Raw genomic sequence first — 13974 nt, forward strand, 5'->3', positions numbered from 1 at the left:
TCTTCTAAATTATAGGACTTCTTTTTTTTTGATCTGAGAGGGACTTAATTTATCTTTAAAAGAAGTAATCATGTCTGCTTGTGACTCACTTTATTATTTTGATTTTACAGCTTGAAACCAATCTGTTGTACTCTTTCTTACCTGAAGTAACTAGAATGGCCAGAAAGTTTACTCACATTTCAGCTCTTTTACAGGTATTTATTTCTAGCTTATTTTATGTGAATGTTTGCTATAAGTTTCTAATGTTCTGTAAATAAAAACTTGAAAATCTTACCTTTTAAAGCCAACTATATGTGGTAGAGGTGTCTAGTCTGGTAAATAATTTTATAATGTCCATTAGAGCAAGAAAAAGAAATTTAATTGAAAATCTACTCCCACCCATCTCTATTTCTCCAAAAAAAAAAAAAAAGAAAAAGGAAAAATAGTTTAAACTCTTAAACATTCTCATAAATAAAATAACATTTTGGAATTTTAAAAGTTTTATTGCAAATAAAGTATTATGGAAAACAGTCATCATATCAATTACCTTTTGTATGTAATAAACGCACCCTAGATAAGCTCATGATTCTGTAGGTTAGTCAGTTGACAGTTTGAGCTGAGCTCAGCTGGAAGTTTTTGTTGTTCTGCTGAGATTCAGCTGCTCTGGGCTTGGTCGTGCATGGGTGGCCAGCTGGCTGGTCCAAGTGTCCCTTAGCTGTAGTGGCTTTGGGCTTCACATTCCTCATACCCAGCAGGCTGGACCAGGCTTGTTCATGGAGTGGTGATGGTGGCAGGGGTGTCAGGAGTGCAGGTGGAAGCGTGTACAGCCTTTTGAAGCTTTGGGCTCAGTGTCATTTCTGCAGCTTTGGTCATACCAAGGCATGAGGCCAGTTCAGATCGAAGGACTGGAGAAATTGACTCCTTGTCTGGATAGAAGGAGCTACAAAGAACTGGGGCCTTCTTTCAGGCGACCACCCACAGTCGCTTATGTACTTCATGTCAAAGATTTCTGGAGATCAGTATCTTTTTAAAAGGATACTGTTTGAAAACTGAATGGTTGAGCAAACCAGCATTTTGACAGTTAATGTAAATAAAATACATCTTATATGTAAAAAGTAGAAAATACCTGTTTTGTAGGATAAAAACTTTAAGAATGTTTGATAGTTCAAGTGTTAGCTATGGTCTTCTCTTTCTAAGGCTTAACTGAGTTAAAAGTGATGGAAAGTAAATTCTGGATTTCTTTGAGACGGTTGACAGTAGGAAGCCTGTATTATTTAGTTAGCATATTGATTTAAATATTTTTGCCACTTTAATATCTTTTTCTTCTTGTTAATAGTATATAAATTTGTCACTGACATGTATGTGTGAAGCCTGGGAAGAAATACTGATGCAGATGGATTCTCGTCTCACCAAGTTTGTGCAGGTAACGTAACTGAAGTTTCCTGCGGAAGGAGTTAAAGACTGCATAACGTCCTTATTTACCACATGATGTACATAAGGAAAATTGGTCTGAGATGTAAAAGGCTCAGACCATGATTTCTTTCAGATGGCTTGCTCTGACCTCAAACTGTCATCTCAGAGGGAGAGAGGGCTCTCTTCTAGGATTGTGAGATGGAGCTGTTAGGGCTTGGGGAATTGACAGGTGTTGGAAGAGCTAACTGGCTGTTTTTCAGTAACTGCGATTCAGATAATCAGTTTAAACATGCATTTGAGGGGAGGTTAAGGGCAAGAAAGGGAGTTGTGTTCATGTAATTTTTGAATAAAAATGCTTACAATTTAAACAATATATATCATGATTTTACCTGTCTTTCTCTAGGAAAAGAACACAACCACGTCAGTGCAAGATGAATTCATGGACTTGCTGTTGTGGGGGAAAGCAAGGTAAGTAAACTCATATTAGGTACTTATGCTTTTCCTTCTCTTGTTAAGGTAATTTATTTCAAAAACAATTCATATTCATTGTGAAAGAAAAAATAGAACATTCTGGTGCACAAAAAACAGAAGAGTAGTATATGTCTTTCTAGGCTTTTTTATTAACATTTATTTTTATGTAAGTGTGATCATTTTGTGTGTATGTATAATATGTGTATACATATTATGTACTTTTTAAATGTATAAAAAATAAAATTTTTATATAGCCAAGTCAGTATTTTCCTTTATAATATTTGCCTTAGTGCTATTCTTAAAAAGACCTTTCTCGCCTTAAGAGAGAGTGTTTAGAGGTCTATATCTTCTTTTAGAGGTTTTTTGTGATTTATATTTTTATTCCATTTGCATGTTCCAGATATGATTTATTTGGTTATATGCTGTGGAAGACTAACTTCTTTATTTCTAAGTGTTTAGATAATTGCCCAATGTAATTTGTTGAGTATTACACCTTCTCCTTACTGATCTGAAATACCATTTTAGCATCTAGTGTTATATCCTCATATTTACTTCGATCTGCTCCTGGACTTTGTTGTTTCCTGTTTCTGTCCATTCCTTTGTGAGTGCAACAAAGTCTTAGTTTTTGTTGGGCTATTTCTTTTTGTTTATTTTGTTTAAAAAATCTTTTTTGTACTTTGAAATTTAAGCAGTTTAAGTGATGCATTCAGATTTTGAGTAGAAAAGACTGAAAATATTTTCTTTTTCATTCTAGTGCTGAACTTCAGACCCTCTTAATGAACCAGCTAACAGTAAAGGTGCAGTTAAAATCTCTTTGTATTTAAATGGCTGTGAACACATTCTTAATTTTTTTTTAGAATGCCATACAGTATCTTACTTGTATGCTAAATATGTATTTTTTCTTTTAATCAGGGCTTAAAAAAGCTTGGCCAGTCTATAGAGTCATCATACTCCAGTATACAAAAGTTGGTTATAAGTCACTTACAGAGGTATGAGGGGATGTAGAGTTTTTTGATATTGCATCTATGTGTACTTGGCATTTGTTTTCTTTCTGCAGCCTTCTTTTGGTCATCTAACACTCTCTTTTTGAGCCTCTTCCAGCTAAAATTGCTGTATTAGCATTTGAGGGGAACCTTGGAGTGCCGCAGATTTAAAGAATCAATACTGATAATTCTGCTTTATGAAATAACTTTTCAACAACTTTTCAACTACCCTGGGTCCTGTCTGGGCTTTTTTCTCACCCAGACAGCCATGAAGTATAACTTGAATAGGGCATACAACCTTTTTTGAGCAGTGAAATTAAGTGTTTGTATATCGTTGTACATGTTATATAAAAGCGTGTTATATATTTTTGCATTTAGCTCCTTGGCAAGATGTTGGTTATGATTATCCTCATTGTACACAAACTGAAATTCAGAATAGTCATATGGCTGGCCAATGTTATTTAGTGTCAGAGCCAGGACTGCCCCAGCTCTTCAAGTCTCATGCTGTTTCTAGCAAGCCTACCTCAGTGAAGTAGTTTGCAGGTAGCTGTTCAGTGTTTGACTTAAATTTTGATAAATCTCTTTATGCTGAGACCCCTGGCCCTTACTACATCATATCCCCCTTCCATCAGTGTAGTACCCTCTGGCCTGATCTCCTCCAGTCCACATTGTGTCCCTCAAATGTATTCTCCATAGTAGATCTGATCATGTTACTCTTATTTAAAAACTTCCAGTGCCTTCCCATTTCTTAGGACCAAGACCTTTGGATGGCCTGCAGCACACCAGCCTCTCTGCTTTACCCACACTGGTGGCCTTCTCAAACTTGACGTATTTTTCTCCTGCCCAGGGCTTGTGTACATCCGTCTTGCCTTCTGGAACACTCCCACCCTGTTCTTCACTTGCTTTCTCCAGCTCTCAGCTTGGATATCACTTACTCAGAGAAGCCTTCTCTAATCCCCAGATTAGATCACGTTCTGTTATACCTGCGTCTGGTTTGTTTCCTTTAAGGCACTTATGGTAGTTGGGATGATATACTGTCTGACTGTGTGGTTATGACTATCTTCCCCATGAGACTGTCAGTGTCATGAGCACCCTTTCATTTTGTTCATCATTATATCCCCAGTATCTAGCGTAGTGCCTGACCTAAAGTTGGAGTTAAGTATCTGTTGAATGTTAAATACACAGCTGTTGGATGAACAAGATGACCATATGATTACCTTAAAAGTGCCAGGACTAACTGTGAAACATAATTTGATCTTACAGAATTTAATCTTGTGATCATGTATTCATCTCAGTAGTCATGACAACAAAATGATTCTGCTACAGTTTTGAGAAATAATTTTGAGAAATAATTATTTCTCATAGAAAATTAAAGTTACTTTCAGTTTTTATTTCTGAAAACTTAGAAATATTTAACCAAGCTAGTAGCTGTCTGCTGCTGTGATGATGGCGATGATACTGATTTATTTCTGCTCTGTTTTTGTTAGTGGCTCAGAGTCTTTATTATACCATTTGAGTGAACTGAAAGGAATGGCTTCATGGAAGCAAAAATATGAACCTCTTGGACTTGATGCTGCAGGGATTGAAGGTAGTAATTTAATTCCTCAGTAGAATGCATTAAGCCCACTTTACTTATTTGACAGGTGATATTTATGTTTATTTGCTTCCTTTTAGATGCTATTACTGCAGTGGGTTCTTTCATACTCAAGGCAAATGAACTACTTCAGTAAGTATTGGGAATACTTGAATATTGCAATCACTGATTTGAGACTATTTTACTTTTTACTTATAAAGAAACCTAGCAAATTGTCATGATTTTCTTAAAATGAATTTTTAAGTTTTTATCAAAATTATACCTTTACATAGCTAAAACAAGCCTTAGCATAGTGAGTTTCCTAAATTAAAGTGGCCTTCTCCTGTCTCAGGCGCCCTCACCCCAGGCCTGCTCTCCAGAGGGAATCCTTTTAATGGTGTAACTGTTTCTTTTTACTTCTTTAGGCTACTTCCGTATTTCTAAATTACATGATTGTACTGCATTTCTTTTACTTATCAATTCTTAGAAGTTATTCTCTATGTTTTTTCCTAGACTATGTGCTTTCTTTTTTCCTTGCATTGTCTGGCTTTTCCACATCCTTCGGTTCTTTCTCTGTCTCAAGGGTAGTATTGTATCCGTGGACTTCCCCCTGTCCCTGATGCCTCCTCCTTTGCCTCCGTCCCCCTGCTCCAGCCTGCGCGTTGGTTCCTAGCTCTCATGCCAGCCCCGCCGTCTAGGCATTTTCTTCACTGCTTTCTTGGGTTAGATTCAGACTTCCAGGATCTCTATTTCTTGGTTCACTTTATCGTTTGCTGGAAAACATCCTTCAGTAAAGAAAGGACGTTTATCCTTTAGAAAACAGATGTGTTAAGGGTAAGCTTTCTGTGTCCTTATGTGTCTTTTCTCCTACCTTTGCACTTAATTGATGGTTTTGACTGGGCATTGGTTGTGAAGGGGAATTCATCTTCTCATAGAACTTGAAAGCATTGCTCTATTGTATTCTGACCTTGTTGTGATGGAAGTTCTCATGCTTCTGATTTTCATCCCTTTGTGTGTTTTTTCTTTCTCATCTTGAAAAGCTTTATTCTTTAACCTTTATATATTGAAATTTCATAGTAATGTTTTAAATGTGGGTTTTTTCATTTATTATGCTGATAATAAGAAAATGCCATTTTAACCTGAATTCTGTTGTATTAGTATTTTGATAGTATCCTCTTACTCACCTTTTTTTAAACTAGATTTTTGTTCTAGAATCTAGTTGGTCAAATATTAGATTTGATCTTCTATGTCTCTTATTTTTTTCTCTCATTTTAAAAATATCTGTTTTCTGTTTCCTGCAAAATTTTCTTGACTTAATTATCCAACACTATCATTCATCACACACACTGAGCATTTAACTATGTTTTAAACACTATTCTAATTGCTAATGGCATAGCAGTGAACAAAACTGATTTTAAAAATCTTGCCTTCATAGATATTATATTCTAACATGATGAGACAGACAACAAAGAAATGAATAATTAAAATATATAACAAGTCAGATAGTGATAAGTAGAAGTGGGAAAAACTAATTGGGGAAGAGGATCTAGGGCAAGCTGGGGGTAGTGGGTACAGTTTTGTGGTCAGGGAAGGCCATACTGAGAAGGTGATGTTGGAAAGGGAGGAGGGAGTGAACCCTGTTGATATTTGGAGGCAAAGGAGACAGCAAGTACAAAGGCCTTGAGTTTGGAACATGCCTGGCAAATTTGAGGGACCTCAAGGAGTCACTATAGCTAAAGTGAATTAAAGGACAGTGTGAGAGGTAGGGGATGAATTAAGAGACATCATGGAGGATGGGCCAGGTTGTGTAGGGCCTGTAGGCAGTTGTAAGGACTTTGGCTTTTACTCAGGGTATAATAAGAAGCTCTAGGGACTTACGGGTGGTGGACTGACAGGATATGACTTAGGTTTAAAAAGATCCCTTTTGTTATTTACTTGGTGTTGAGAATAGATTATATGAGGACGAGGGCAGAAGCCAGGAGAAAATGGTGGTCAGAATCTGAAGTGGTCAGAGCCTGGATATATTTTAAAAGTAGAAATAACAAGATATGCTGAACGACTGTGTTGATGGTAAAATAAGAGAGTCATGGATAATTATGAGTTTAGGTCCTGAGCATCTTGAAGAGTAGAACTGACATTTACTGAAGTGGGGAAGGCTTGGGGAGTATATAGAAGTATATATGTATTTTATGTTCCTCAATTTGGTTTATCTGATACTTTTCATGGTTAGATTCAGGTTATGCATCCTTGGCCAGAATACTACATAATTGGGGGAGTGGCCTTCTCAAGGTATCACATCCAGAGGCAACGATGTTCTTCTACCTTTTCTTACTGATGTTAATTTTGATCACCTGGTTAGTGTATTAGGCATATTAAATTTGAAACATATTAGGTACCCTGGTGGAGCTGTCTAGCACATTGTTGATTGTATGAGACAATCAAATGAGGGGTCCAGGCTGGAAATGTAAATTTAGGAGCCATCAGCATATGGCTGTTACTTTAAGCCATGAGCCTGGGTGAGGTAGAGTGTGCTTAGAGGAAAGATCTGAGGACTGAGCGATGGGCTTTCCAGCATTTAGAAATGGGGTTGATGGGGCACTAGTGAAAGAACCTGGAGAGGCAGAAAGACCAGGGAGTGAGTGTCCTGCAGGCTGAGTGAAGGAAGTGTTGCAAAAAGGAATGAGGGATTGGTTGTCTAATGCTGCTGAGTCAAGTAAGGTGAGGACCAAGAATGGAATAGATTGTAGGAATATGATCAGAATAGATGATTGGTGACCTTGGTAAGAGACACTTTTGTGGAATCATGGGAGCAGATATGATGCAGAATGAAAACAATTGCAAAGAAAAAGGTTGTAGTCTCTTGTTTTGCCGTAAAGGGAATGGCCAGCAGTTAGAAATAGTTGTTGGATTTTTCTTTCTTTTTACACTGGGAGAAATTAGAGCATGTTTATATATGATGAGAATGTTCTTCTAGAAGGGGAACAGTTGAGATGACAAAGAGAAGGGAGATGGCTACAGCAAGAGGATACAAGGAGGGAGTGGGACTTAGTGTGTCAGGGAAGGGGCTGGGGAAATAGTTCCTCCACAGTTACAAGGGACACGGCCGAGGAAAGGGTCATCCGTGTATGAGCAGACGGGGGCTTGGGGATGTTCACCTCTGTTGTTTTTATTATCTTAATGGAAATAGGAAATGTTCTGTCATCAACTGAAGGTAAGAATGGGGGGTGGTGTTGAACTTCAAGAGTAAGGAAGAGCAGCGGTAGGGTATAGCTCGGTGGTAGAGTGCATGCTGAGCATGCACAAAGGTCCTGGGTTCAGTCCCCAGTACCTCCATTAAAATACGCAAACAAACAAACAAACCTAGTTACCCCCCTCAAAAAAAACCCCCCAAAAACAAAGAGTAAGGAAGAGCTATGAGCCAGTTGTCCAGGACAGTAGGAGGGTGAATGGGCTAATGGAGCAGGAGCATTGCTGGTGGTGCTAAGGGCCACTTGATGAGCGTTCATGGGAGTGTTAAAGTGAGACCAGCCAGCATGGCTGTGTGGTTTTCTCCTGTCAGGGTCAGCTGCTTACCCTGCTTGACTGGGAGCACGGGATAGGTGAGCAGTTTGATTTACTAGCCTTGATGAGTAAAAAGGAAGTAAAAGGGAGGCAAGAAATTGAAGCACGGACATGATTAAAATGATAAACCTCAAGTCTGTACTGGTTTAGGAGGGAAGTGAGAACGGAGTGGGTGAGAGACAGTGAAAGGAGGTAGAACCAGTAGACGGTAGCCTTGGTAGGACAAATGTTGGGCCACTGGAGAGAAGTCACTGGAAAGATAGTTGGTGGTTGCCAGCAAGTAGGATGCTTGAAATTGAGATTTAGGAAGTTCAAGTTGGTAATGACGGTCTAGGGTGTGAACTTTGGAATTACAGCCAAGGTGAGATGGAGGATGAGGTCGTTAACCTGAGCCATGCTATTGAATTTTCTATTATGGTAGTTCTGTCTTTTAATTTCTCAAAGTGTTTTCCTATTTGTTGAATCATTTTTCAAAGCTCTGCTCTTGTTTTGTGAATGACATCTTCTCACAGCTCTCTAAGGACGTTAATTAGATTTTTTTAAAAGTCTCTGCTGCTCCCTGAATGATCTCCTCTTCATGTGTCACTTTACTGTTTATGCTGGTCTGTTGTTGCAAGTTTGCTTTGAATACCTGGTGCCTCATTGCTTATATTTATTCGTTAGGCAATTTAAAGTTGCTTGCAATTGCTGGGTGCAGGGGCAGCCCAAAGGCAGCACGGGTGCCAGAACAGGCGGGCCTGTGCTTGGGCAGCCAGGGCCCGCCCAGATCTGCCTCAGCTCATCCCAGTTTATTCAGCTTCTTCGAAGAACTCTTTTTCAGTGTGGAAGGTAGTAAATGCCCAGGTGTTCATTTGTTTTGGAAAGAACACTTTGGCTACTCTGTATTTCGGTTTGTCCTCCTTTGTTCAGCCCCACAAATCATCCTGATGTCTTCTGTTGAACTTGACGTTTCTAAGGACTGAGTGTCCCCGGGTTCTGCAGGGCGGATGATGCCTTGCTACCCTCTTCACTGCCTGCCACTTGGCCGCCTCTGTTGAGCTTCACAAGTCTTCTGTTGGCTTCTGACATTTCTGAAATTTGTTTTAATTTTTATCTCTTGTCCTCTTTCTCTGTGTGAGTTGATAACACATACACCCTCCCCACCAATCCACCATCATTTTAATGAGGTTTTAGAAGGTAGAGCTTATTATAGATATGTTCAAAGGACAAAATGGGAGGAGAAATGACATTACTTTTCCTGTATGTTGAATTATTTTTTGGTTCACCATATTTGCAGGCAGTAAACACAAAATATTAAACTGTCTATGATCACCTTTTAATATGAATGAAAGGTAGATGATTTAATTTCTTGATCCTTTGAGATAAGTAGAATATAGTGTTATTTTAGGTTATAATGGAGAAACTGAGGCAGTGAGAGTTTTGATGTTAGCCTATAACAGATCAGCAGATCAGTGGTTGCCTGGGGTTGGGGTGCGAGTATTGATTAGGAAAGGCAGAAAGGAACCTTTTTCCTTTTTTTCATTTTTGCTGCAAGAGTTTTGATCATAGTGTTTGGTAGCACAAGAGATGTCACAGTCTTTTATGTCAGGTGTTTCACTGTATACAGACAGGTTAATGATACTGACCTACTTCTCCAGCAGTATTATGAGACTTAATGCTTTAAAGGAACTTTGAGATTTAGGGGCAAAAAGTGCATGTATTATTTGCTTAGAGTAATTATCTTAACAAATGGGAGCTTACAGAGATTTTTTTATAAAATGATATATATCTCTATATTCAGAAACAGTTTCATCAAAATGAAGATGACTTCCACTTATAACATTTAATTTTGGGGGTGCATTTGTGTAAAGCCCAAGGAAATTCAATTTCTGAAGTCTGTTATTGTAGGATAAAAGAATCATCTTCCAAAAATAATGGCTTTTGATATAAGACATAGTGATAGTGACATAGTACAGATTTATAATAATGATTTTCTATTGTGGTTGATTTTTTTTCTTCTTACTGATCAGTGAGTACTTTTTTAAACTGAGGATAATGCTGAAAGCTGTTTTTTTCTGTTCTTTTTTTTTTTTTTTTTTTAATTTCCAAAGCTAGAAAAGGATTTCATGCTTTACTGAATGCTAGGAAAGACTATTACACAGTTTGTGTCAAGGGTGTTGTAATCAGTTAGAATCTGAGTTATCTGCTTTATTTTTGAAAAGAATCAGGATTTGCTCTTTTGAAGTTCTATTTTTAGGTTTGTGTTTGATTTGTAAAATCTGTTCTAAAGGCTTAAATGTCATCCATATGGGATATAATAATAGAACAGTAAAGATTACTACATTCCACAAGCAATTGAACAATGATACCTGAGCCCCATGTAATAATTTCACTTCTGATTTCTTTTATTTTTATCTTTTAGAGTTATAGATAGTAGTATGAAAAACTTCAAAGCATTTTTTCGGTGGCTGTATGTGGGTAAGTTAATTGAATGAAACATTCTTTTTTTTTAATATTTTTTAAAAAATTGTGAGAGTATCAATTTAGAATATTTCAATTATTCTATGAAAATTTTAAATGCCTATAGAAGTAGAGAAAATAGTATAAATGACCCTCTCCCCAGTTCTACCCTCTTCTACCCTCTACCCAGTTTCAGTTTTCAACACATGGCCAGTCTTATTTCTTGTCTACACCCACCCATCTCCATCCCCTGTAAATATAATTTCTAGCATTGATTGTCTCTATCACTCACTGATAATTAATCCTTTTTTACCTTATAATGTCTCCTTCAGTTAAGATAACATTTTTTAATCTCTACTTTGTATTAGTCACTGTTAGGTGTTATATTTGGAGGACAAGGGGAGGAGAAAAAAATAAGACATAGCCTCTGCCCGTGAATAACTTAACTCCTGTCTTAGACTTTGGTCTTCTGTCTGTAGATCTGTGCCATCCATTACGGTAGCTACTGGCCATGTGTGGCTATTTAAATTAGTGGAAATTATATACAATTATATGCCTAGTTCCTTAGTCACGCTAGCCACATGTGGTTTGTGGCTGCCATGTTGGACAACACAGAACTAGGACATCTCCATTATCACTTATAGTGGACAGTGATGCCTGAGCTAAGTGGAATGCAGACGATTTCTGGCCTTTCTTTGTGTCTCCGCAGTATCTTTGCATTTTTGGTAATTAACAAATAGCTATTGGGGAGGGTATAGCTCAGTGGCAGAGTGCATGTTAGCATGCATGAGGCCCTGAGTTCAATCCCCAGTACTTCAGTAAAAATAAATAAAATAAATCTAATGACACCCCTCGCCAAAAACAAAAACAGTTGTTGAGTTGATATTAAATACTTTTCTGCTCACCCTACAGGGCATGCATATTTTATTTGGGCACATTTCTACTACTATTTTTGTGACCCCTCAATATCTTTGAAATAATTTAGCGTACATTTCCCTCCAACATATGCACAATTTAATTGTTAATGGAATTTATCCCATATTTGTTAAAATTCTAAAGAGTAAAATAGAATTACCTGTAATGTGCTAACATCCCTTAAACAAATGCCCAAATCTTATATCTGAGATTTTTAAAAAAGACTGTATATTTGTTAGCCTAATATAATTGTTTTAATTTTTAAAAAATGTGATCTGCAGATGTTAACATTTAAAATTCTTAGATTTTTCTCAAAACCATACCAACACTAGCCAGAATGGGGAGCCAAAGTGTTTATCAGGCCAGCCCATTTAATATCAGAGTTAATTAGAACAAATTACAATATTAAAACTAAATGAAACCTTAGAAGTGATTTTCTTTTACAGAAGTAGTAGCTTGGTTTTACTTACAATTACTGGAGTAATCGGGCAAATTATATTCTTATTGCATGTCCTAACTGTAATAAGAAGCTGGATTAGAAGACAAATGAATTACCACTCAGCCCTCATCCTTAGAGCATTGCAGAAAGCACAGTGGATTGAAGAACTGGAGACCTCACTGCAATCAGGCCCTGCCACTAGTTGGCACTCTGACCTTGGTTTGCTCTTTCTTAAAATGCAGGCTCTGTGAAGGCAGGACTGCTTTTATACTGCTGTGTCCCTGGTACCTGTATTATGCTCAATAAGTAGTTTTTGGATGGATAGATGAATGTGTGGAACTAGATTATGGCTGATTTTTCAGATCATTTGGAAGTTAGGATTAAAAACTATTTCTTAAAATAATCCGTATTTGCAGAAGCATGTCCAGCATACTTCTTCCTGACCAAGCATAAGCATGGTCAAGCACTATGCAAAAGCACACGCAGCACACTTCTTGACTTCGGTGAATGTAATATGTATAGAAAACACAGTATTGATGAAGACAACCTTAGCAAAGGACAAAAAGAGTCAACCACAGATATTAAAGGAAGTGTATAAATATGTATATGGACATATGTAAGTGTGTGTCTACACGTATAAATCTTACTGCAAATATCTTCATGTAGCAAAAAAGTCGAAGAGAGAGAAACGCATTTGTTTGGTATTCTAAGGCTCTCAGAAGAAAAAATTGCTTACACATTTTAAGAGAAGAAACATCACCAGGTTAGGAGGAATCCCTGCACTGTGTAGTCTTAGCCCAAGGCAACAGTTAGGTTTCTTTGTCTGGAGTGGCAATGGGTTGAATTGAGGAGAAAATGAAAAATAATAGTTTCCTAAGATGGCTAGACCAAGCATTTTGAACCTGAAAATATGAATCAAATTTGAATTCTTCACCCTTGAGAAGAAAAATGTTTCCTTGGTGAAAAGAAGCTGTTGAAAAATGGAAAATTTAGTCCAGTGAGATACACTTAGTCTTTGGAATGCATCTGTAATTAAAATTATGTTTGTAGTTTCCCTCTAAAGATAATTTTAAAATTTGTGTTTCCAGCAATGTTGAGAATGACAGAAGACCACGTACTTCCTGAGCTGAATAAGGTAGTATATAGTAGTATTTTTGCTAATGTGTTTATATTGCCCTGCTTGAGCTCAGCTTTGCTGATCATCTTGGTAGTCTAATGCAATTATTAGTTAATAGGATGTTAGGTTCTAGACACAAGACAAATCCTAGTAAGCCTTTTTTTTAAAATTTGCATGTTTGATTTTTTTTTTAATCTCACAGAATGGCTTTATTATGGCTACCTAAATTTATTGTTTTCATGTTTGTGTAAGATTTTATAATCTATATAACATAAGGTGTTTGGATTCTTTACTTAAACATCCTTAAATCTTAAATGCTTTTTATTTTCCTTGGAAATCTGATTCTTGGATATTAGTGCCTATGCTGACATCTAGTAAGCACCAGTTTCTTTCTGACTGTAAGAACTGTTACAAGTAGCAGTGGAGTCACCTTCTAGGAAGATCTTACAGAATAGGGGAAAATTCCCATTGGTTTCCTGCTGCTCACTCAACCTCACCCCTGCCCAAACTGTCTGATTCAGACAGAATGGGTAATTTCAAGCCTGAAAAAATGAGGAGCATTAAAATTAGCCTTGGTGGACCAGATGAGTTAGGGATCGCAGCTCTTAAACGAAGTAGATCTTTTGTGCTGTGAATGACTGGCCTTGCAAACCCAGAAGTTCATATTAGCTGTGCCTCTGACATCAATCTTAGCTTTATTTTGGAAGATACAATATGTTAGTTGTTGGGAGAAACTTCAATGTGTAATTTTTTGAGGGCTGAAGAACTGGGGCAGGGAGAAGGCAGGATCATTGAAAGAAGCAGAGGCCAATACTGAAGCAAGCAATGCTGTTGGGTTACAGCCCTTTATTCAGGTTGTAGCTGTTTATCTGGACTGATAGTCCCCTCCTCCCAAAGGAGGGACTCCACACACATAGTCTTAGTATAAGGCATAAAATAATAATCAGCTTTAGGCCATAAGGCGTTCTGTAGCTATTGAATTCACTGATTGGAAAATGGGTTTAAAGGATTTAATTATGTGCTTCTCAGAGCCTAGGATTTCATATTTTCAGAGTTGCCTAATTTGAATTTCTGTTGACATTTT

The 13974-nt window shown here is 37.4% G+C and overlaps 1 protein-coding gene across 4 annotated transcripts in view; it reads left to right on the forward strand.

The window, feature by feature from the left end:
- Positions 1-13974, forward strand: part of ANAPC4 (anaphase promoting complex subunit 4) — a 34164-nt gene that overhangs the window by 9591 nt on the left and 10599 nt on the right. For all 4 annotated transcript variants that reach the window (XM_014562201.2, XM_014562200.2, XM_032495122.1 and 1 more), the window contains 9 exons: positions 111-194; positions 1316-1402; positions 1796-1860; positions 2618-2660; positions 2776-2852; positions 4334-4434; positions 4521-4572; positions 10382-10437; positions 12862-12908. In XM_014562201.2, the coding sequence (XP_014417687.2) occupies positions 111-194; positions 1316-1402; positions 1796-1860; positions 2618-2660; positions 2776-2852; positions 4334-4434; positions 4521-4572; positions 10382-10437; positions 12862-12908 (612 nt within the window). The remainder of the gene's footprint in view (positions 1-110; positions 195-1315; positions 1403-1795; positions 1861-2617; positions 2661-2775; positions 2853-4333; positions 4435-4520; positions 4573-10381; positions 10438-12861; positions 12909-13974) is intronic.

Source organism: Camelus ferus, chromosome 2 (genome assembly GCF_009834535.1).
Source record: "Camelus ferus isolate YT-003-E chromosome 2, BCGSAC_Cfer_1.0, whole genome shotgun sequence".
NCBI classification, from domain to species: Eukaryota; Metazoa; Chordata; class Mammalia; order Artiodactyla; family Camelidae; genus Camelus; species Camelus ferus.